Here is a 27,272-nt window from a genome sequence, read left to right as displayed (position 1 = left end):
CTATTTCCTGGAAAAACATGGAAAACCTTTAATTCTCAATGACTTTTTTTGTATCTAAAAAAAAGGAATTCTCCTGGAATGTTATTGAGACTGAGGGAATTTTTTTTTTAATTCTCTTTGATAATTTTATACTGTAAGCAGCTTTATATTGTAGATTGGGGACAATCCGCCAATAAATCAAGTTGTGAATTATAAGTTTAAAATATATTTTAATACATTGAATATACAGCAGTGTTGGGAGTTATTCAAATAAATTTTTATACTTGAATAATGAATAACGAATATTTGGTTAATCGTTATTCATTTATTTGTTATCTGATTTCAATTTGTTATTTATTTGTTATTCAAAAAAAGAGAACTTATTATTCGTTATTTATTTTTTATTTTTTATTTGAACTAAAAATTACTTTTTTATATAAATAATTAAAATATATAAATATTTTTTTATATAACAATTTTTTAAATAATTTCTTTGAATCCAAAGAAATATTTTATTTAATCAAATATCAAATATTTTATTTAATCTTTAAGAAAATCTAATATTTCATAATCATTTTCAATTTTTTTATTAGGTTAATATACTTAAAGTGACACTTAGGTGTTAGAAAATCTAGCTAGTTAGTCCAGAAGTCATCAAATAAAGATCATTAGCGTTATTTCTTTCGGTCTAACCACAACAGCGTTACACAACGGTTTAAAGTTTCCACCTGCAAATCATTTATTAATTTTATTTTATTGGTGATATTTTTTTTTTTTTTTCTATTGTGATCATGGACATTGAGGATGACAAAAACAGCAACACTCGCGGTGGCTTTGGGTTTTCGGCTTTAGATTTAAACTAAACATCACGGCATTCAAATTTAAATAAAAGTCGATTGACGATTCGTTTTTTTATTTAAAAATTTTGTGAATAAGGAATAAATTTTATTTCTTCATTATCCGCAAATAATAAATAATTAATTAATTCGTTATCTTTTTATTTCTTATTTAAAATAAATTTCGCCCAACATTGATATAAAGTACATATTCGTTATTTTAATTTTTAATTATAGAAAATAAAAAAAAATTCTACAAGTTAAAAATTTTTCGGCTTTAGATTTGAACCAAACATCACGGCCTTCAAATTTAAATAAAAGTCGATTGATGATTCGTTTTTTTATAAAAAAATTTTGAACGAATAAATTTAATTTCTTCATTATCCGCGAATAATAAATAATTAATTAATTCGTTATCTTTTTATTTCTTATTTAAAATAAATTTCGCCCAACATTGATATACAGTACATATTCGTTATTTTAACTGTTAGTTATAGAAAATGAAAAAAATTCTGCTAAAAACTTTTATCTGAACGAAAAGTATTTAGTCTTTTCTCAGTACATTTGTAAATCAAACACATGAAACTTAAGTGGCTTTGTATTTTTCCTTCATATGTATTAAAAAACGTGTCCAATAAAAAAAAACCTATTTTAGGGATTGCATCAAAAAATTTTTAAATATTCTCGTTACTTGGAAATTTGAACAAAAATACTTGAAAGATCAGGAAATTTTTTTCACAAAATTTGAATAGATATCTTGTCGATTAATCTTGAACCAGCTTCGGCGTGAATAAAAGGATTATTGCATAGGATATGTGCATTAAACGCTTTAAACAAATATTTTAGTTTATGCAAATTATACAAATTACTTATTAACATAAACGATATAATATGTAAGTGTAACAAGATTAGTTCGTAGATAGATAAAGAACTGGATATCGCAGTAAGTGTCGTAGAGAAATAACGAAATAAAAAACGCTGTCCCAGCAACAAGTATTCCTATAGCAATGGCTATAATAATCACGCGCAGCAATACATTACTATCTAAAAATACTATATTAGGCATGATCGCATAATCAAGAAAATGCGCGTACGTGGGTGCAGCATATTTTCCGTAGAATTTCCGCGATGTCAAAAGATTGGAACCTTTCCGCCTCCCACAAGATCCCGACCTTTCGTATCCGTTTCCAAGTTGCTCGAGTTTCTTGTCTGCGTTACAAGGAAACGCGAGTTGGTGGAAAATTTTTTTGTCGAGGAAATCACAAAGATCAGAGTTCGACTTTCGTGATATTTTTCTGAAAGAACGAGCCTTCGTACACACACACACACACACACACACACACACACACACACACACACATACACACATCGAGACAGTGTCGTGCTGGAAATGACAGGTTGTGGACGGTCCGTTCGTTTTCACTGATACAACTTTATCGCGAAAGTTTGTTAATAAAAGTTTGCTTTATTGCCGAGATCGCGTAAGATCGATGAGGCATGGAAGGCGAGGAGGCTCAAAGATTTAATGATACGTCGAGCGAATTTCACACCCTCGCTAAAGAGAAGAGAGACACCGGGAAGAAGTTGAAGATTCTGATTCCGCAAAAAAAAACGGGAATAAAAATGACTGAGGGAAGTATGCTTTTAACAAGATTATATGCTACTTTGACGTCGATGTATGTTTGGCATTTTGAAGAAATTTTAAATGAAGCCGCGGAATATTGCCAGCAATTGAAAATAACGCGATACCATAAAGTCGTCTACGAAATAATTTTTCTAGTAGAACCATCACAATTTCGAGACAAAAATCTCAGCTCGATATTCTTTGCGATTTCTGATTGCAATTTTCTTATTTTTGTAATGATCGAATTCTGCGAATGAAAAAAGTGTACAAAATATATGAAAAATTTTAATATATAATAATGTAGCACGAAAAATATCGAAGTAATATTTCCGTTATCGAATATGTCTGGACGTGGAAGGAATATTGAACAGTGCACATTTTTTTTGTATTTCACTCATCGCATATTAGGCATCTCTTCGCAAAGCCTTATGTACGCGCGCGGTATTTTTATACGCGCGTTATACAATATTAATACAGAATCAGTGAAATATAAAACTGTCTGATCTCCTATGTAATCTTGACGGCGTCAGATCCTGCGCCGGCGATGAAAGTAATGGCGGTGTTCGAGACGAATCGTCAAGAAGGGGTATCGCAGCTATAAAAAGCGTACCTCCCGGCCGTATCACGATCGACCTTTAAGGCCATTGCCGAATATTGAGGCCATCGGGGAGCAAATAAATAATCTCGCGCCATGGGCTCGATAAATTTTGAAATAACCGATAAATACAGCCGTATTTCTCCTGCACGCCAGAGATCGGCTGGACCATTCGTGTAAGAGGTGAGAAAAAACACAACCGTAAAAAGCGAGGGTAGCGCACACATGATGTTCTTCTCAATATCCAAATGGAGTACGAAATTTTTATGAAAAGGTTGGAAAGAAAATTTATAAAAAAAAAAATAAATTGAACATCAAGATTGTTTAGAATAAAAGGTAATTATTTACTGTAACGGACCCAGCTCCAATCACGTTGACCTTGATATATGTTGTCAAGGACTTAATCCTGAATAACTTTTTCTTATAACTTAATCGGCGGTCTCTTATAATTTTTGAGATATTTAAAGTTTAAGTTGGATTCGAAACAAAAATTTGGTTTAAGTTATACGACGTAATCCACACCAAATTTTTGTTTTAAATAAGAAACAGGTTTGGATTAGGTTATATCTTCCGGAAGTGGAGCCCCCCCGCAGGGGGGGCGGAACCCACTGTATCCATGCATATACTTTACAATGCAAAACGAGGTTCAGCCCAGAATTGTTGTGTGAATGGGAAAGTGTATGCGTGGATGTAGTGGGTTCCGTCCCCCTGCGGGGGGACTCCACTTCCGGAAGATATAACCTAACCCAAACCTATTTCTGATTTAAAACTAAAATTTGATTTGGATTAAGGGGGGAGGGGGGCGGAACGCACTGTATTCATGTATATACTTTACAATGCGAAACAAGGTTTAGTCCAAAATTGTTGTGAGAATGGGAAAGTTTATGCATGAACGTAGTGAGTCCCCCCCTTTATTGTTGTGTTTCGTCCTGTAAACAGAGAATGTGTTGAAATCGACCTTGTTTCACGTGGAAAGTCATCTAGTTTCACGAAACTATGTTAACAATAATAAAAATATAAATATATGGCTGAGTTTATATTTATGGTAAACGTAAATATCAATATTGTGAACGAATACGTAAATTTTTTGAAATAATGGCAACATTGTATCTCTTAGATGAAAACAGTACGTTTGCAACTGTAGAATAAATAAAATTTTTGATTCCTATATGTACTGATTTTTTCTAATATTATATTAATTATGTAAAGACCTTGTTTCACATTTAAATCAGGGTTCTGATGCAGATGGACCTCGTTTCTTGCGTGGAAATTGCAAACTTATGTAAAAATTAATATTTTATTTTTCAAACTTTATTTGTTAATAACTTTTTAATAAACAATGACCGCCGATTAAGTTATAAGGAAAAGTTACTCAGGATTATGTCCTTGACAACATATATCAAGGTCAACGTGATTGGAGCTGGGTCCGTTATAGTAAATAATTACCCTCTTCTATTACAAGAGTGTATTAATAATTAAAATAAACATTTGCATTCTTTTGGATATTGCGAAAATTAATGTTTGGAGCGCTTTAATGCAAATTCTTCATAAAATACAGAATAATTTAATTTTAATAGTATCATAGATCGGAATGCGAGAAAATATTAAGAACGGAATGAATAAGAGTGATGACGAAGAGTATCTGTGCAAAATTTTGCTTAATGCGTAATTCTACAAGCCGCGAAAGAGACAAAAGCGAAAAAAGCGTCGAATAAAATAGAATCAAGTTTATGTTAAATATTTAAGAGAAGATAGAGAAAGTATTCAATGCGCAATGCGAGCAATTAAAAACAGCGAACCGTATGGCATTAAATATCCAGTGAAATATTATGGGAAATTCCGTACCTATGACAATAGCGACGACTGGACATAATTTTAATTAAAATTATGCAAAAACATCTCCAGCAACGTGAATTATTTATTACAAAAAATAATATATTATGGTATAAGTATAATATGTGTGTGTAATTATTTTCGATTTTGTAGATATTTTTATTATTCAAGTAGATAGCGTGCTAATTAAATTGAAAGTCCCAAAATTATGAGAGTCAAATAAAGTGAAATATTTTTCGAGCTTCAAAGCTATCGTAAACCCGAGAACGTAGAAGGCACATGAGAGGACTAACGTATAAACATTTTCAGCGGCAACTGCTGAGAGAAACACAGTGTGCGAAAGCTTTTATCTCATCAGGCTGCTTTTGGAAAAGCGCGGACGTGGCGCAAAGAGATTTTCTACAGAGAAGCACGCATATGGTACACACACGCGCGCGCGCGCGCGCACACCACACACGCACGCACACCCACACACAGAAAGTACGCGCGGGTGCGTAAAGAAATGGTTTATACGCAAAAAGATCAAGGACATAATCCTTGTGTCATGAGTACACGTGTCGCGAGCGCGAGTTGTTTTATCCTTTTTACATCTTTTAATAACGAATTTGTCGCCAAGTTATTCTTTTTAGCACAACAATTGAATTAATTCACTTTATAACGAATATTCAAAGCAAATAAACTTAATCGATTATATCGATTTATTAATGATAAAAATAAAAAAAAAGATTCTTACACTTTTCTATCTTTTTTTTATGTAACTATTACACCGTTCAAAAAAAAATAATTTTTTTCGAACACCGGGATTAGTCGTTTTTTATAGGTTCTTGGACGCTGAACACGAAATTGGTTTCAAAATTGCACCATCATGTCAGAATTTTGAAAAATTTGCAATTAAAGTTGCAAAAAAGGGCTATCTTCACGAACTTTGTTATGTTATAGCTACAATATATGACGTGCTGGAGAAGTTTTATTACAATAAATACAAAATAAAGTGTGTTGTTAAGATTTTCAACCCTTAAAAAGAATTTTTGATGTCGGTTATGGTTAATAAGATGTCCATGGTTAAATATGTAAAAGTATATTGTGAAGGTTAGATGTGACTTAGGTCATTGACAATTTACCAAATAACTTTTAATTATTATTTAAGCTTAAGAGTTTTTTAGGTCGCTCAATACGAATCCAATGTCAAAATTGTCAAATTCAAAATGGTGGACTCAAATATTTAGATTGCAATCTAAACAATTTTTTTAAATTTTGACATCAGCTATATGAGCTATTTGAGTCCACTATTTTGAATTTGACAATTTTGACATTAAATCCGTATTCAGCAATCTAAAAGAACTCTTAAGTTTAAATAAATATAATTGAAAGCTATTTGGTCAGTAATCTAAGTCACAGCTAATTTTAGCAACATAACCTATATTTAATCATGGATTATTAACCAAAAATTTCTTTTGAGAGTTGAAAATGCTAACAACATACTTTAATTTGATTGCAATAAATTCTTCATTATGTGTTCTTCAGCATATCACATATTATAGCTATAATATGACAAAGTTTGTGAAAATAGCCCTTTTTTGCAATTTTAATTGCAAACTTTTCAAAATTCTGACATGATGGAACAATTTCGGAATCGGATTCATGTTCAGCATCCAAAAACCTATAAAAAATAACTAGTCCCGTTTTTTTTTTTTTTTGTTGATGTGTTATCAAAAAATTAAATAATTGAAAATGCCAAAACATATGATTTCTCATCTCACTTTAACCTATCACGCTATTTGATATATCAAATATTTGATATTTATGATTGTGACGCAATATAACAATATTAATTTCAATATCAATAAATTTTAATATTCAATTTTAAATATATCTCACACCATTATATGAAATGGCATATATTGTAACATCGTGACATTAAAACGCAGACTTTTACTATTTAATTATGCGAATGATCAGATTACATGGCACGATTAACGCCAAATGGAATAGCTCTCGCTGACCGAGAGAACGAAAATAGCTATGTTGAGGGGAAATTTACAATTCTAAAGTGTGACTTGTATGACGACCGATTTGCACACGAATAAATGCTTTACATTGCCATTGATCGAAAGACCAAGTTCGTTGTACCTATATATCTTAAAATCGCGCCTGAGAGTCTCGGGATCTTGGGTGCACAGGTTTGGTCTGGACAGATATTGGGATCGTCCGTTTCGGGCGCTCCGTATTTTCAACGGGATCGATGCCAACTGTTGAATATTCGATGTGCCGCAGATATTTGCCAGGATGAAACCGGTCGTTAAATAACCAGCCGCGTACTCCGAGCACGATCTATCGATTACCGAGAATTTTCTATCCTGATTCGATTTATGCAGATCTCTTGCCGTGCAACCCGTGCGGCTCGGATCGCATGATGTAATTACGGACGTTTTAGTGTATAATTCACATCTGCATGACTTTACATTTCGTCACGTCTAAAAAAACTCGATTGGAGATCGTGACGTGATGTGATGCAATTTTCATTCGTATTCTAATCACGAGTATGAATGAAATTCATATGACGATCATCGAATGTATGTGGAATGCAATTATACCGCGGAATCTTTGACAATTAGCATCATGGGTAATCTGTATTTTACTATAGATCTGAGCAGCGTCATTTTTTCACCGTTACATATTAATATCATGTTAAAAGGTAACAATTTTTTTTTTTTATTTAAATTCAACGCTACTCTCATCAAATTCGTGTTCGAAAGCGATGCGTCGAGTTTGGATAAATAACGTAATAAAAATTTCACGGACAAAATCATTTCGCAATCGCTTAATAAAAATTGATCTGAAAAAATTCCATATGGAACGATATACTTACCTTCTTCATAAAGGATTTTAGTGCGTTGTTGCTAAACATCCTGATGGCTTTTCGATCCCGCTTATTCTTAATAAAGGAAACAAGGGATCCCTAAGTCCCAATCGCGTCTCTCGTCACTTCCTGCTGATCGATGTTGACTGCCGGCATAAAGATCCGTGGTCTGTTGCTGATTCACAATCGTGTATCTTGACTCACAACATGCCTGCGACAGAAGTGTAGAATCTTGTTTGATGACAACTGGAGCCGTGCGGCTCGCCCTCCTGCCGCGAGATCATCTCCCACGATTGTTATCACCAGCTCTCAAAGTGACGTAGGAGCCTGTGGTGCGTTGTCGTGTATTCTGGAAACCACATGTCAACTAGTTTAATGACGTGCGAATGTGACGGGTTTGGAGTAAAAATGCTCGTATATAATCGAGGCCATAGTCTATAATGTACGCATTATAATTCGATATTTTATGCTTAAATGATAAATGATGGACACGATATATATTCGCTCCTTCTTTGAATTATGAGCCTCGATAATACATTCCATAATTGTCCCCGTTGAATGTTCTACATTTCGTAATTATTTTCAGAGTTTATTCCGAGCGCAATAAGTAGATTTTGTATTTTAAAAGAGAGATATAGGAAGGGGGGGGGGGGGGTTCGCAGAGTTCTCGTGCCATATCACTTTGTCGTTTGCAAACAGTGCTGTCGCAGCTTAATGTTAGCTGCTTTGAAAGGAATGTTTGACCGAACCTAACCTCGTTAGAAAGTTTAGACAAACAAATATTTACCAGCGTAAATTAATATCTGGCTTTGTTTCGTTGCGCACACGATGTTAATAATTGCTAAGAGCAAGCGCATGCACTTGATGATTAATTTCAATTTTTTTAAACAAAAATTTAGAGGCAAAATTATGGATATACGAAAATCATCACATTAATGGTTTAATTTCTAAAACATATACTTTGACACTTTAATGCAATTATATTATTTTAAAATGATGATAAGATGATATAATCTTCCTTTTTAATCTATTACACCGTTCAACAAAAACTTTTTTTCAAACATCGGAACGGGACTAATCGTTTTTTATAGGTTTTTAGACGCTAAACACGAATTCGGTTTTAAAATTGTTCCATCTCGTCAGAATTTTGAAAAATTTGCAATTAAAGTTGCAAAAAAAGCTCTTTTTACGAACTTTGTTATGTTATAGCTACAATATATGACAATATTGAAGATGTTTTATTACAATAAATACAAAATAAAGTGTGTTGTTAAGATTTTCAACCCTTAAAAAGAATTTTTGATATCGGTTATGGTTAATAAGATGTCCATGATTAAATATGTAAAAGTATATTGTGAAGGTTAGATATGACTTAGGTCATCATTGACGATTTACCAAATAACTTTTAATTATTATTTAAGCTCAAGAGTTTTTTAGATTGCTGAATACGAATCCAATGTCAAAATTGTCAAATTCAAAATGGTGGACTCAAATATTTAGATTGCAATCTAAACATTTTTTTAGCTGATGTCAAGTTTTGACACTATTTTGAATTTGACAATTTTGACTTTGAATTCAGCGATCTAAAAAAACTCTTAAGTTTAAATAAATATAATTGAAAGCTATTTGGTAAAACGTCAGTAATCTAAGTCACAGCTAATTTCTGCAACATAACCTATATTTAACCATGGATATCTTATTAACGAAAAATTCCTTTTAGGAGTTGAAAATCCTAACAACATACTTTATTTTGATTGCAATAGAACTTCTCCATTATGTGTTCTTCAGCATATCACATATTATAGCTATAATATGACAAAGGTAATGAAAATAGCCCTTTTTTGCAACTTTAATTGCAAACTTTTCAAAATTCTGACGTGATGGAACAATTTCGGAATCAGATTCATGTCTAGCATCTAAAAACCTATAAGAAATAACTAATCCCGTTTTTTTGTTTATTTGTTTGTTGATGTGTTATCAAAAAATTAAATAATTGAAAATGCCAAAACATATGATTTCTCATGTAATGTGCTAGAGAAACTTTATTACAATCAAAATAAAGTATGTTGTTAGGACTTTCAACCCTCAAAAGGAATTTTTGGTGTCGGTTAATAAGATGTCCATGGTTAAATATGGGATGTATTGCAGAAGTTAGCTGTGACTTAGATCATTGACGATTTACCAAATAGCTTTCAATTATTATTTAAACCTAAGAGTTTTTTAGATCGCTGAATACGAATTGAATGTCAAAATTGTCAAATTCAAAATGGCGGACTTAAAATATTTAGATTGCAGTCTAAACATCTTTTAAGTTTTGACATTAGCTATATTGACTCCACTATTTTGGATTTGACAATTTTGACATTGAATTCGTGTTTAGCGATCTACAAAACTTTTAAGTTTCAATAATTGAAAACTATTTGGTAAATCGTCAATGATCTAAGTCACAGCTAACTTCTGCAATATATCCCATATAGTCATGGATATCTTATTAACTATAACCGACACCGAAAATTCTTTCTGAGGGTTGAAAGTCCTAACAACATACTTTATTTTGATTGTAATAAAACTTCTCCAGCACATCACATATTGTAGCTATAATATGACAAAGTTCGTGAAAATAGCCCTTTTTGCAACTTTAATTGCAAATTTCTCAAAATTCTGATGTGATGGAGCAATTTCGGAACCGGGCTCGTGTTCAGCGTCCAAAAACCTATAAGAAACGATTAGTCTCGTTCCGGTTTTTTTTCTTCTTTTTTTTTTTGCTTGTATTATTAACGAAAATTAATTTTTATTCCGGAAAGCGCAAATTTCTTATAAAAAATTGAATTGTTATTTTGAAAAAGTAAGAGAGAGAAACTTGCTTGACCTGATTTATATTTCATGCTCTATGAAATTCCATACAGTCGCATCGAATCTGCATGAAGTCATACAAAAGAACAATTCAATATTTATGTATTTCAACGTTTAGTATTTTCAATTATTGAAAAGCGCAGTACACGTCAAAAGATCCTTAATTCTCTCAAGTATAACTGATGACAGATTTATAAATACGAATATCTAAATTTGAAAACGTCACAGTATCTGAAACTAATAATACAGTTGCATGAATAAAAAAAAAACATCGCTTTTCCACATTTAAGATAATTATTAGTCTTGGTGAGCAGAAACAGCATAATTCATTCGTACAATATTAATAAAAATACAAAGAAAAGTTTTAACTAGGCAGCTCTATTCGGCAACATGAGCGATTGTAATTTAAGATAGAGGAATATAAAATGTAGTTATGCGACTAATGTGTTTGAAATTGCGCGACTTGAAGTCGTTAAAAATCAAATTTCTTACCGGAAATTGCAAAACAGAAGATGTATCAAAACAAAGTTCGTTAAATTTAATTAACGCACGACACTCTACAATATACGTACTTCTTCTCATTAGCTGTAATTTCAATCAAGGAAATCATCCGCGCGCCAACTGAAGACCCTTAATTCCCTAGCGTAGTTGATCACTACGGTACTGTAATCACGAATTCAAACTCTAACGCTGCTGAAGTTATCGAAACTAATAATAAATTTATACAAACCTATATATGACGTGCTTACACATTCTATTTCATACATACATGTTTCTGCCTGATGTAATCAATAATGTTTGATATAATAATGAGATACTTGTAATGAACACAATCTGTACTTGTGTTTCTATCCCCGCAATTAATCGTGATTAAATTATTATCTTAAACGCTTGCTATCGATAACTAATAATATTAAATAACAAATTTGAATTAATACGTCTTCATAGACTCTCTTTTCTCTTTTACGTAATTAATTTATGAAATTTGCAATGATATCATTTCTATATGATCAATAAAAATGATCCTCCTGTAAGTCATCGATAAAATAAAACAATTCGTGAGAGACTAATTACATATTTTTATCATAAAAAATATTCAACGTTAAAGTTTTTTGAATCCGCAAAATCATTTTATCAAGTATCGATTAGACATTTGCCGCCATGGCACCACGGCCGTTTGGCAAACTTGACCAGCTTCAACTTTTGATCTTGCGATCATGATTTCATACAGGTAGGAATCCGGCGCGGTCTCACGCTTTGAAAGCCGCGTTCACTCTCTTCCGCATTCTGTGGACCGGGCAATTAATCTGTCGTGCGGTAAGACAAATTTCGGTTGCAACCGGTTTTCATGGCTGCGTGAATCATAGTAATTGCGATGTAAATGGCTGCGTTAACCATTCTGCTCGACGGAATTAACGCGACGCTGCCGTGTTTCAGCATCACACTAAGCGCGTCATTGTCGCCGAAATTCGTTATTGCCTTGGGCTTAGAATTTTCGCCTAATGTTACATGATTATGTACACGCTGCATAAAATATGAGCAATAAATGGACAATATCGGAGACATAAACATGCATTAAGGGTATAAATTTTGACCTAAATTAATATTAAATATTTTAATTCTCCGATAGTCGCAATATTTTTCTTTCATGAATGATTGGGAGACTAGTGTATCTGCCCATACAGCACCGAAAGATTGCAAAAACGTTGCATAGATCTTACATTGAAACATTGTAATATTGCATAAAAGTTGCGAAATGTTTCTGCAATGTTACTGCAAGCCTGCGGCAACGTTGAAATGTCCGCCCTCAGAAATATTTCAATGTAAGACTACAGTAATGTTACGGTGCAATGTATTTGTAATATTTAAATACATTGCTACAAATATGCAAAACGCTTTAAATTTAATACATAAACTTTGAGAACATATAAAAACATCCAAAAGAGATAAGAAAAAAAATTGTGAATTTACGCAATTGCAACGAGTTTTTTCTCGTCTCTCTTGGATGTCTTTATATATTCTCCAAGTTTATCTATTAAATTTGAAGCATTTTGCATATTAAAAAATTATTATCAAATTTTTGCTTTTATATAAAAATGGGAACTATTAAACAATTTTTTGTTATCTAATTAACATCGCTATTTTATAAATTATTTACAAGTTTAAGAAATTGATAATGATTAAAAAATTCATAAAAATTAAAATTTTATTTATATAAATATTAAACTCCATATCTTAAGTAGACAATAAACGGATAATTTTAACTTTTTTCGGATAATTATTTGTCCGATTTCTGAACACTCAATACAATATCTGAATTTCCCAATAAACACATGATGGTATATTAAGCGTTTATTAAACGTAGAATTAGTATAAAAGTGGTATAAGTATACCAGATAAACGTTTTAATTTTTATGGTTTTTATATGATCATATAATATACGATAATGATATCCGTTTTTATTATGTTTTTATAATACAAAACGAATTTTATACGTTGAAAAATAGTATACGAGTATACGAAAAGAAAGATTTAATTTTTAGAATGTATCTATGTCTATTTTATTCCTTAAAATCGTATATTTATGTAATCGAAAAAACGTTTATTGAAAACGTATATAATTTATGAAAAAGATCTCATTTATAAATGTTTAGAAAATACTATTGTATAAATAATATAATCTATGTTTTTAAAACGTCAATAAACTGTTGCACAAAAATAATATATATACACACATGATTTTACAACTAAAATATTATACAACTAATAAAAATATTTTAAATATATTTTATATTATTTATATTTAACGATATATTAAGCTAAATAGAGATATGTTCTCAACATTTATAATGATTACACGAACTTCCTTTTATAAACGTATAAAGATATCGCGTTATACAACTATTCCTAATATCCATGTCATGATACATATATATTTTGAATTTTAATTTTGATTATAGTATTAATAATTTTATGGATTTCTCATTAAACTAATGTGACACGCAATTTTATTGTTATGATAATAATAATAATAACGTCTTTATTTAACCGAGTTTACAATAAATGGTAAAGTACATCAGTACAAATATTTACTCGGCTCAAATGGCGAGAGGTACACATTCCAATGGCTGTTTTACAGCCGAATGAGATATATTATTACATTAAAATATAAATATTTTAATGATTTATAAAATATATCGCATGGATTATATACAGCTCATTGGAATAATCATTGCATTTTAATATGTGTAAGTGTATTCTGAAGTGCGTATGTTTCATTTTCTGTGAAGGAAAGTGAATTTGGTTCAAGTGCATATAGATATATGTTCAATGGTAAGTAAAATTAAAAATTTACTAAAACGGCTTCATAGTATTGCCGGCAACAAAGAACTATATTGATATTCGTCTTTTGTTAAACATAAGCATCTCAATTCCGCGGTGAACTGGCTGTCCGGCTGCCGCTACTGCCATAGCTGTGTTGCCACACGAGATCCTGGCTCACACGCACACAATCAGAGAACCCCGTACATGTACTGTGCAGAGCGCTCTGCGCAGTACATGTACGAGGTTCTTTGATTGTGTGCATGTTAGCCGGGACCTCGTTCTGGTAACAAGCTGCCATATCACTTCAGTCAGTGCCGACAGCTCCATGGATCAAATAACATTCCTAAAGCTTAAGATCTTGTCGGATTTTTGTATTTTATTTTATTTCGTGTTTAACTGTCGCAAGTGTGTGTACATTTTGGCATTTTCTATCAATATTCGTGAATTGACGAAATAATTAACAAATTGAAAGTTTTAAACTGCGGAGAATAGTGCCGAAAACTGCCGCAGGGAACGAGTTTGCGATCATTCGATCCATTTCTTAACGATTCCATCGGTGATATTGAATTTCGACAGCGTGTTCAAAGGTGAAAATCTTATTATTGTATTTTTATATTTTGTTTCGCTTCTTTTTTCTATTTCGTTTAACTGCAATGAAAGTATTTATACATTAGTATTTCATATTAACATAATTAATGGTTTTAAGATTTGTTTTATTACGTAAGAGGTTTTTTCTGATTTATTTTTTCGAATTATTTGAAGATTTATTAGTTGGAAAGACTATTTATTACGCATATGTACCAAACGTTTTTCACATTAGATTTTAAACATTAATTTATATGTTCTCGCGCAAATCGATGAAAGTAATGATATTTTTTCTTTATTTTAAAATTATTGTTGGGTAAATGTTCAGATTAACTTACACTTCACGGATCATTTTCATTTTTACATATATTATAGAGGGCACATTCTAAAATATATGTGAAAATGAAAACGATCCGTGAGGTGTAAGTTAATCTGAACATTTACCGTAGTAGTATATTTGGATAAAATATGATCTATTAATTTTTCGAAATAAGCATTACCTCTGAAAAAGTGCGAACAATTTACTAAAACATAGCGCTTTTCATTGTGGCTAATTTTCAACTTATTATTTAATTAATTTAATATTAACAATTCAATCAATTACACAGGAAATTTCAGATTTAAACAAATAGAACAGACTCTCTCAGTATATCTCGGATAAATTTATTATTATTGTGTTGTAGCTATATAATCGTATATAATATATTCATTTAAAAACAAAAATTGCTTGAAAGGATAATAAAGAAAACGTATTTTAAACAGTCATTGCAATACGTTTATATATATATACTCGTTATTCGTAAAAATTATGTATTCGTAAAACATAATTTATCCGTTTATCAAATACGATTTTAATTGGTTGGAGAATAGCATTAAAAATACGAATAAATGTAGTTTATGACAACGTATATCAACCGGACATCACAACTAAAATTATACGAATTGATATACGTTGAATCTATTATATTTAGATACCCCGTAAATACTTAATTTAAACGTATAATATACCGTCGTGTGTTTATTGGGTTCTTGTGTTGGGATTGATATCAGACAAATTAATCTGATAAAAATAGTTATTATACCTTTAATATTACTAACCGCTTTTGGCAAGCTTTATATAACCATCATGATTAAAACTTAAATACGGGATAGATAACGCAACGAGCGCCGCATAGTGGTAAGCGAACGAAGTAACAATTATCAAAAACTGTCTTTTGTAATGTTTTTGAAATGTTGCTGTAACATTCTCATAAAATATTACTATTCCATATTCCAATAATGTCTCAACAATATTTCATTGCAACTTGCAAGATTGTAACATTGCTGCAATGTAATTGCAATATTCTGTGCTGTATGGGTGTGTATCACACAAATACACTAGTTCTCCCCTTATTTTTCTTTGCTTCCTGAAGCAATTTTTCTTTATTTAACACTTGACTAATAGAGCAGGCACTAAAGTATATAAAAAATAGTGAAAAACAATGCGTAACCTAAAAAAATAAAAGATAAAAAATGGAGGAAAATGTTCCATTTTGTCCAAAGTAAGGGTGGAAAAATTCGCGCGAGACACACGGTAAAGAAATCTACGCGGAGATAAAGCGAAAATGCGTTTGAACGTGGCGAAGAAACGATTATACCAATTTTCCGGAAGGAAAGGCGGAAAAAATATCAAAAAAACAACGAGAGCGGCGCGAAAGGATGATGGAGAATCATGGAAAAAAGTACGGCCTGGAGGAACGGAAGAGCGAGAGAGAGGCGACGGGTATGAAAAGGACGAGACGGAACAATGTGCGGATTGGAATTTCAAACGCTCCACGCTCGTAATATCCTGGCGTATATTAATTTATCTCATAATGATCCCGCCGTGGCGAGTAATATCCCTCGAACGTGGGTGCCCGTCGCTCATGGACGACGGAGAAAGGAAAGAGGAGGACGGCAAGAAGTAGTCCGGTATTTGCTCTTATTAATCGCCGAAGTTCATATTCGCGTGGGATGACGCGATCGACAGGTTAGTTGAAGCGCTGGTTGCAGGGTTGCTCGAAAATCTGACGGATCCGCGAGAGTGGAGGAGAGAGATGGAGTGGTTCCCGTATCGGATAACACGCTGCCATTTGGCAGATCGTTACGCTTCTCCCCGGAGGGATTAAATTTTACGAGCTACGTCAATTAGCGAAAGCGTAGGTGGCTCCGTTCGTACTGGAAGAAAAGGAGGAAGGGAGAAGAATGTTAATGACTGGTGTATCTCGCGTGTTCACGACGAATAAAGGCAGTATCGTATTCTCGCATCGCAATTGATGCCATTTTGCTTATAAATTTATATATTATCGTGTATTTTATATTTTTGCTTTTCTCATATAATGCTAAAAATTGTCCTTTTTTTTATATTAAATCGTTTATCGTTATCAAGCTTACGCTTGATAAATATGCTAATTTTCCATAAATCCGTTTCCAACCGTCGTAATCCGACCAATTTCTTAATATTAAAAGATAAAACAAGCAGAGTAGAAAAAAGGTTAGGAAAGAGCTGACTAAAGCAAAGTATTAAAATTAGGGAAAGAGCCCAAGAAAAAGGAATTAAGAAAGAATAAAGAATAAAAGATTGTTAATAAAATAAAGTAAAGATACGTGACTAAAGAGAAGGAAGTCATGGTCAAGTTCTCGGAAGCTGAGTAAGCAGCTGACGAGACAGACTGACAAGCGGAGCACGAGCTAACATAGCTCAGTAATATAGCTCATTAACATGGCTCTCGCTCGCTCAGTAATATTATCGCACAGTATCGAAGTACCGTACATATCGCGCCCGACTATTATAATCGTGAATAAGTGAAAAGTGTACAGAATCTTGCAAAATATACTAATTTCTACCTAATGTCCGGGAGTGTCTTATTTCGAGTATGGATCCTGATCCTTTGGGCGTACAAATCCCGAAAGACCTCTTCCTTAGCGGCTAGAAGCACAACGCAACATTCTTATAACGGATATCTAATACTGAAAAAATCAGTATTGAGAAAAAGTCCAAAAAGACATCAAGATATCATGAATGAATCGCAAAAGCAGAGTCGTATATAAAGAAGCATTAAACGCAATATCCGCAATGTTTGATCGCCTTAGAGCGAAGTGCAAATAAACCACTCCGCAATTTACGATGAATAACCTGACTGGAAGGAGTTTCCGATGACGTATGAGAAACGGAGACAAAATTATCCGGACGAGGAGATTGGTCTGTGCACGGAACGCAGAAACGAGTTCACAATGAAGAAGAAGGCGGACTGTGTGTAGCCACTTTTACAAACGCAACAAAGGGCAGTACGCTTATGGAGAATGTCAGGATTTATATATATCGATGAGATAATGAGAAAGAAAGCAAATGAAAAGTGAAGAAGAGCGGAGAGAAATTTCTCGCTAACATGATAAACGAGCAGATAACGCTCGAAATCGATACTGAACGATACACATATCGTAGGTTGCATCCTTAAACATCGATCTATACGATCTTGTGTATTAGGCTCTGCGATTCTAGACATCAGATGTGTATTACTGGGATATTAGATACTTAAACAAAAATGTATTCTATTCAAATTTCAGATACAATAGATAACCTTCTATTTCTATATAAATTGTTATCTATTTGTGCGATATAATATTTCGAATATTATAAGAGACGGATATTTATATGCTACATTTAATACTGTAAATAGACACTTGATATTTAGCCTAAATTATATGATATTTTGATCAGAAATGGTCATATGTATTTTGCGTTAAATACAAGATCCTAAAAATTATATTTTTTTTTAAATTTTAAACTAATAATAGAGTATATTGGAATATAATTTTCTCTAATATAGGTATACTCCCCCTCTCTTTCCTCTCCCTCTCTTTCTTCCTCCCTCTCCCCTCTCCCTCACATTTTCCGCCCTTTCTCTCTCTCTCCTTACCTTCCTCCCTTCTCCCTATCTCTGTCTCCCTCCCTTCCTCCATCCCTCTCTCCCTCACTCTCCCTTTTTCCCCTTCTCTCCCTCTCTCACCTCTCTCACTCTCGCTCCCTTTCCCTCCTCTCCTTCTCTCTCCCACTACCACACCCTCACCCTCTCCCTTCCTCCCACTCTTCCCGCCCTTCACTCTGCTCCCGCCCCTCTCTCACTCCCCTCCTTCTCCCTCCCCCCCCTTTCTCTCCACCACTCCCTTCTTCACCCTTTCCCTCACCCTCACCCTGTCCCTCCCTCCCTTCTCGCTCTCACTCCGTTCCCACCTCTCTCATTCCCCTCCCTTCTCCCACCCCTTCCCATCACGCCCCCTTCTCTCTTTTTTCACCCCTCTCCCCTCTCTTTTTTCACCCCTCTCCCCTCTCTCTTCCCTCTCTCACCCCTTCTTCCCTCCTATCCTCCCTCTCTCTCCCTCCCTCTCTCTTCCCCTCTCTTCCCCTCTCTCAACCCTTCCTCCCTCCTATCCTCCCTCTCTCTCCCTCCCTCCCTCTCTCTTCCCCTCTCCCAACCCTTCCTCCCTCCTACCCCTCTCTCTCCCCCCACCCCTTCTTCCTTCCTCCCCTCCCATCCCTCCCTCCTTCCGCCCCTCCCACTCCTCCCAACCCTCCTTCCTTCCTCCCCTCCCACCCTCTCGCCTTTACTCACCCCCCTCTCCTTCTCTCACATTCTCTCTCTCTCTCACTCCTTCACTCTCTCTCTCTCTCTCACTCCTTCACTCTCTCTCTCTCTCTCTGCTTTTATTTATAAACTTCGACGAACATATTGTGTCGTCAATTTTCCCAACACGTACGTTTTGAATGACCCACTTTTCGCCTGTTACAATACACGCAATCTGAAATTGTATCGTCTGCGGTCAAATCAAAAAACTAGTTGAGAGGAAGCCGTGAAAGCAGACATGTTAGCTATTGCAACGCGTGCGGATGCGCAATATGTGAGTGGTTTACATTCCTTTTGTATCAACAAAATTCCGTAAGCGGAAAACAGACCCATTGCGGAATAATGAAAATTTATCACATATATTCAGCTTCCGTAATAACAAGAATATTAATTTTGCTTTCCGTTTTTAACTCTTTGAACGATCACGTTGACATAAGTGCCGTGTATATAGGGTGTCCGTACACCCCTTTTCTTTCTAAAACTAAGCATTTTAGAGAAAAACGTTTTGAACAAAAATTGTATAGTTTTGAAGGAAACATAAGATGGTGTCATTGGTTTGACTTTGGGTGGCATCGTTAAGGTCAAGTCAAGGACACCTTTAATTTCTTAAATGGAACCCGCTATTTTTTATAGCATATTCTTATAGCTTACCTCGAGAGCTTTCCAAAACACTATAATAAAGTATTTTTTCATTAAGTACTTTTTGAGTTATTTTATATTTTAATCTGACATATTTTGATATAAAACATTAAATATCTTGTAAAATATTCAGTTTTCGATAATCATACTGTAATACTTTTATATACATAATAACGAGACAAATTAATTAGTATAAAAAAATAATTATTTTTAAGAAAATTATTTACAATGTACTTTTTTTAAATAATTATTTGTTTTTTTGGCACTAATTGATTTGTCTCATTATTCTGTATATAAAAGTATTACGGTAAGATTATCGAAAATTAAATATTTTACAAGATATTTAATTTTTTATATCAAAATATGTCAGATTAAAATACAAAATAACTCAAGAAATACTTAATGAAAAAATACTTTATTATAGTGTTTTGGAAAGCTCTCGATGTATGTTGCAAGAATATGTGGTAATTATTTATTATAACGGACCCAGCTCTAATCACGTTGACCTTGATATATGTTGTCAAGGACATAATCCTGAGTAACTTTTCCTTATAACTTAATCGGCGGTTATTGTTTATTAAAAAGTTATTAACAAATAAAGTTTGAAAAATAAAATATTAATTTTTACATAAGTTTGTAATTTCCACGCAAGAAACGAGGTCCATCTGCATCAGAACCCTGATTTAAATGTGAAACAAGGTCTTTACATAATTAATATAATATTAGAAAAAATCAGTACATATAGGAATCAAAAATTGTATTTATTCTACAGTTGCAAACGTACTGTTTTCATCTAAGAGATACAATGTTGCCATTATTTCAAAAAATTTACGTATTCGTTCACAATATTGATATTTACGTTTACCATAAATATAAACTCAGCCATATATTTATATTTTTATTATTGTTAACATAGTTTCGTGAAACTAGATGACTTTCCACGTGAAACAAGGTCGATTTCAACACATTCTTTGTTTACAGGACGAAACACAACAATAAAGGGGGGGACTCACTACGTTCATGCATAAACTTTCCCATTCTCACAACAATTCTGGGCTAAACCTTGTTTCGCATTGTAAAGTATATACATGAATACAGTGCGTTCCGCCCCCCCCTCCCCCCTTAATCCAAATCAAATTTTAGTTTTAAATCAGAAATAGGTTTGGGTTAGGTTATATCTTCCGGAAGTGGAGTCCCCCCGCAGGGGGGACGGAACCCACTACGTCCACGCATACACTTTCCCATTCACACAACAATTCTGGGCTGAACCTCGTTTTGCATTGTAAAGTATATGCATGGATACAGTGGGTTCCGCCCCCCCTGCGGGGGGGCTCCACTTCCGGAAGATATAACCTAACCCAAACCTGTTTCTTATTTAAAACAAAAATTTGGTGTGGATTACGTCGTATAACTTAAACCAAATTTTTGTTTCGAATCCAACTTAAACTTTAAATATCTCAAAAATTATAAGAGACCGCCGATTAAGTTATAAGAAAAAGTTATTCAGGATTAAGTCCTTGACAACATATATCAAGGTCAACGTGATTGGAGCTGGGTCCGTTACAGTAAATAATTACCCAAGGTCAAACCAATGACACCATGTTCCCCTCAAACCCATCTTATGTTCCCCTCAAAACCATACAATTTGTGTTGAAAACGTTTTTCTCTAAAATGCTTAGTTTTTGAAAGAAAAAGGGTGTACGGATGGTCTAGGACACCCTGTATATGGCAAATCGTTAATTGAATTTGTCGCTTAAAGCGATGTGTTATCTATTTTAAAACAGTTTTTCCTTGATTTATGAAAATTATTCAAAATAAACCAAGAAATAAATTTAATTATTATTAACTCAGTCTTAACGATCTGTAATACTTGACTCTAATTACGAGTGTGCATGTACATTTGTCTATGTTTCATAAAATGTTGTCTTATTTTATTTTATTTTTTTTAATTGATTGCTAACGCAAATCTCTCTCTCTCTTTCTCTCATCTCGATATTTGCTTCGTTATATAAACTTCCTCTAAATTCCTTAAATTCCCCAAATATATATTCTGAATATTTATATAGGGTAATACACAAAAAAGAAAAATAAATTTTTTTTTTGCAATTTGTCCAGAGATTTCGAAGCAAATTTGAGTTAAAAATGACATTTATCTGAATGGAGAGTTCGCCTTGAATCAATTATATTCTTAATTCTACAGTTACGTTTTCGAATATCAAATAAGCCCGCAGCCAAATAGGAAATGTTAACTTGAGAGGAAATCGAGAAATGACCGCGTTAAATTGGACCTATAACTGTGGTCGATTGCACAAACTGTCAGATATTTGCACTCGCGGTATGAGAATATATCTTTATCAAATATATGATAAGACAACTAATAATTATTAAATTACATAGAATTAGAAATGTGTATGACGTTTGTTTGGTAAAAAAAGTGAAATTATTTGCAAAATATTGCGAAAGATTTTGCAACGCAATATAAAAACTGCAATTTTTATGCATTATATGTATATTAATCCCCAATATTATTTTATAGTTATAATTCTATAGAACGTGTGTCCTTTCACTCTACAAATTACCATTTTTAATAATGATAATAATAATAAATTATATACAAGTTTTTGGAACGAATAAAATCTGAGTAACCAAAGCATAATTAGATAACGTATTGTATAAACTTATTCTTGATCTTATTTCAATAATTTCAGACAGAAATGAATTACATTATGCCGCGCGAAAAAAAAAAGAAAAGGTTTCCGGTCAACTTCCGCTCGTAATCCTCGGTTTTCTCTAAGAAGCGACGAAACAACTTCTTTCTCCACGCTTGCGGTATTTTCTTATAGCTTGATGATGATAAATCGCTACGCTGGGAAGATCGATGATATGCGAATCCAAGTCCCGTTTGAATGCAGGGATTATAAAGACTCTCGTTACAAGGCAACCCTTGCTTGATCTCATCCTCTCCGTAAAATGATGTTTGTCCCAGTGTGACTACTTGTTGAGCTTGCTATATACTTTAATACCGCGCTAAGCCGGAGACTACCACCATCCTTGCGCGTTATTATATATGCGTTTTGCTCTCGCGTACAGGATTTGCAAATTTCATTCTGCAAATTTAAAACTGTAGTAATACATATCATATATAAAGCGAATATATACATTTACAGTTTTAATACACAAACAATACATTAAATACATAGGCCAATCAAATAAACCGAACTTTTTCCAAAGCATTTTATTGGATCAAAATACATATTTCCAACGCACGTCCAAGTTATTTTTCTACATAGTAGAAAATTTTCACCAAAATCTAAGCATTTTTGCCGGAGCGACAGTTTTTTTATTTCAAGATGCATTTTTGATGTGCATTCGCGCATATATTGGATTTGTTTGGATCTCTTAAAAAAGCCTTAGCAGCGGAAAGATTTTCCAACGATGATGAAATGGAAGACTTCGTGCGCAATTGACTTCGTTCTCGTCCTGCTCCTTTTTATGGAGCAGAGATAAAAAAAACTGCCAGTGCGGTGACAAAAATGTGTAAGTATTAGTGGATGCTAGTAAAAAAATTGTGTTAATTTTCATGTGTATTAATCGAATAAATAATTTTCGAACAAGTCTCGTTTATATTTGATTCATTCTAGTAGTCTTATATATATATATATATATATATATATATATATATATATATATATATATATATACATAATATACAGGGTGATTCAAAACAACCTGTCCTTGAAATGTCATATTCTTGAGCGAATTCTGAGACGATTTTTCCTGTTACAAAATTTTAACCAAAGTTTAGTTTTTGAGTTATAATTGAAAATAACTACAATATAATTGAATTAGCTACTTTTACAAGTCTGGCACAACGGGGAGAAAGGGAGGATGCAACGCGTCACGACACTCGCTTCACAATTTTACGATAAATATTATTTATCGTGGCATTTTATGTCTTAATTTGTGTGAAAATTAATATTTGTAAGTGATAATAAAATACTGCAGTAATGTTTATAGTGATATTTATTTGATATTTAAGTAGCTAATTATTTTCACTTATAACTCAAAAAATAAACTTCGGACAAAAAATTTTGCGAAAGGAAAAATTGTCTCAGAATTTGTTCAAGAATATGACATTTCAAGAACATCGAGTTGTTTTGAATCACTTATTGTATTATAAAGTAAATTTAAATTTGGAAATATTATATACAAATCCAGAAAAGAGTTTTAAATAAATAAATATATATATATATATATATATATATATATATATAGGGTGGGGCATTTATATTGAGACATCTAAATATCTAAAAAATAAAGCAAGATAGGAAGAAATGTTTCAGACAAAAGTTGTTCGGTTCTAAGGGGGTTATAAGATGGTTAGTTTGACCTTGGGTGAAGGCACTTTGGAGATTTCAATGTCAATCTTGTTTTTTTAAATGGAAACATCCCAATTTTTTACATAAATCGATTTCTTGCAATATTCTGCATAAAAAGTTATAAGGATACGATGGCCAAAAGTTTAATAGTTTACGAGATATTTTACACTTTATTTTATTACTTTACTTTGACATAATTTTACATAAACTATGAAATATCTCATAAAATTATTTATTTTGCAATAATGTTACCTTAATATTTTAAGCTCAAAAAATGAGAGACATCAATTGGTGTAAAGAAAATAAAACAAGATTAACATTGAAATCTCCGAAGCGCCTCTACCTAAGGTCGAACTAATGGCACCATCTTATGATCCCCTTAGAACCGAACAACTTTTATCTGAAACATTTCTTTCTATCTTGCTTTATTTTTTAGATATTTAGGTTTGTCTCAATATAAATGCTCTACCCTGTGTATATATATACAGCATATGTGTATGTATATTCTACTATCATTTTTTTATTATAATATAGATATATTATAATAAAGTAACGATGAATATACAGGGTGTCCCATTTTAAAGGACCCACTCAAATATCTCAGAAACACTGCGTTAAATCGAAAAATGTTTCAAACAAAAGTTGTGTGGCTTCACGGGGGCCATAAGATGGTGACAATGATTTGACCTTGGAAAATCATTTGAAGGTCATGTGAAGGTCAACTTTAAAATCTTAAATGGAAACCCCCATTTTTTATTTAGTATTCTTGCCTCGAGAGCTTTCCAAAACACTATAATAAAGTATTCTTTTATTCAGTACTTTTTGAGTTATTTTATATTTTAATCTGACATCTTTTGATATAAAAAATTAAATATCTCATAAAATAGTTTTCGATAATCTTACCGTAATACTTTTATGTACAGAATAATGATACAAATCAATTAGTATAAAAAAATAATAGTTTTTAAAAAAATTATTTACGATGTATTTTTTTAAACAATTTTTTTTTTTTTTTTTGCACTAATTGATTTGTCTCATTATTTTGTACCTAAAAGTATTACGGTAAGATTATCGAAAACTAACTATTTTATGAGATATTTAATTTTTTATATCAAAAGATGTCAGATTAAAATATAAAATAACTCAAAAAGTACTGAAAAAAATACTTTATTATAGTGTTTTGGAAAGCTCTCGAGGCAAGCTACAAGAATACTAAATAAAAAATGGGGGTTTCCATTTAAGATTTTTAAGTTGACTTTCACATGACCTTTAAATGATTTTCCAAGGTCAAATCATTGTCACCATCTTATGGCCCCCGTGAATCCACACAACTTTTGTTTGAAACATTTTTTGATTTAACGCAGTGTTTCCGAGATATTTGAGTGGGTCCTTTAAAATGGGATACCCTGTATATAGATATATGTATATCAGCATTTTAAAGATTTGACTGATAGAAAATATCGCGTATCAAAAATAAAAATTTAATACAATAATGTTATTATTTCTATTTATTTTAACCGAGCAAAATGTAATACGTTATTCTGATACTTATATTTTGACAAACATTATGATAATTTTATTATCCATTGCCTGGTATCGATCCTAATATGTGTTCCTATCCGTTAGTGAAGTCTCGTGAATAATAATTTTAGCTGTTACTACTCGGCTGATCATACATGCTAGCTGCTTCTTCTTGTCATGGCCGATCAGATAGAATGTTCTTTCCCTTGTGTGTCAGTGCTGTCACATCTATCTTACAGTGAATTTACGTACTAGCTTTCGAGGAAACTTTACCCCTTCTCAGGAATGTTCTTGCCCGTGTCTTCGTATGCAAAGATACTTAAAAAAAAAAAAAAGAAAGAGAAACACTTAACATCGAATGCGAGATTTCAACTATGGCGTTGTATGACTCTGATAGATATAAGTGACGAACAAGGTGAGCATTCGCTATGCGATTACGATAAGGATCAATCGATAGGTATGTGTTTCGTTTGCTAATATCTGAAGAAGAAATAATAAATATAAAGCAACACGCTTTCTAATTTTTTTATATAGATAATTAATCCCTATTCTCAATATAAAAATGCTATACCTTTTTAAACATTATTATGCATATACATACACACACACATACACAAAGCAGTAAAAAACGCAGATAGAAAATTGAAATTAATTAATAAAACAACGAAATATAATTAAGTTTAGTTTAATAAATTTATTTGTTTATATACCTAAAAAAAAATTTGGTTATATTATAATTTAAAATATGGCTAAAGTTTTTTTCATAATTATCTAATTAAATCCTGATATCAAATTTTGAATATTAAATTCGGAGATACTGACGATAGAAGTGAATTCTTTCTTTCTTCTCTCTCTCTCTCTCTCACTCTCTCTCTCTCTCTCTCTCTCTCTCCTAATTCTATTATTCTGATGAAATCTTAATTAAATCGAAATAATGTGTTAACATTACTTAATAGGAAGAAAAAAGTCATTTGACGCAACACTCGTCGTCACTCTTTAAAGCTCGTTATTTTCACACGCGACCTTATTTTCAGATATGACATACGCGATAACTACGTGACGGAAATTAAAAATAAACGCAACACGGATACAACAATATCTCCTCTTGAGACCGAAATTAATATTTATTTTATGATGAAAATTCTCGGCCTGTTGTTTGCTTGAAACCGAAGCAAATGAATTTTTATCACATACAAACATAATGTATCTCTACAATATGTCAATATGATACATACATAGAACATATTATATACTCTATCAGAAATTCGAATCTAATATTTTATTAATTTATTCTATCTTATACGATAGTATACCAGCTTGAAAAAAAAAAAATCATAAAAGTAACATTTGCCTCGAAAGTCGCGATATTTTCATCCTTTTACGAGCGGAAATTTCTATCGCACCATCGGATACTTTCATCATGCGTAAAAGTGTGTCGCGCATATTTATATATATACATTATCACACACATATTATACATATGCAATATTCTGTGTGTATGTGTGTGCATAGCGTCCCTATGTGCAGCAGTGCATTGAGCCTGCGTGTATGCGTGTTATGCTTGCGCGAGAACGGATTCGAATCTATTATCACCATATCAA

At 32.6% G+C, this 27,272-nt stretch overlaps 1 protein-coding gene across 5 annotated transcripts in view; it reads right to left on the bottom strand.

Annotated features, from left to right (window-relative positions):
• Fife (regulating synaptic membrane exocytosis protein fife) overlaps window positions 1-27,272 on the bottom strand; it is a 281,898-nt gene that overhangs the window by 216,012 nt on the left and 38,614 nt on the right. For all 5 annotated transcript variants that reach the window (XM_070304866.1, XM_070304868.1, XM_070304869.1 and 2 more), the window contains exon 2: window positions 7,737-8,076. In XM_070304866.1, the coding sequence (XP_070160967.1) occupies window positions 7,737-7,775 (39 nt within the window). In that variant the 5' untranslated portion in view covers window positions 7,776-8,076. The remainder of the gene's footprint in view (window positions 1-7,736; window positions 8,077-27,272) is intronic.

This window comes from Polyergus mexicanus, unplaced genomic scaffold, assembly GCF_030449975.1.
Source record: "Polyergus mexicanus isolate NDT 795.1 unplaced genomic scaffold, iyPolMexi1.0 SCAF_12, whole genome shotgun sequence".
Taxonomy (NCBI): domain Eukaryota; kingdom Metazoa; phylum Arthropoda; class Insecta; order Hymenoptera; family Formicidae; genus Polyergus; species Polyergus mexicanus.
The sequence above is the reverse complement of the archived record's forward strand: the minus strand, read 5'-3'. Positions and strand labels throughout refer to the sequence as shown.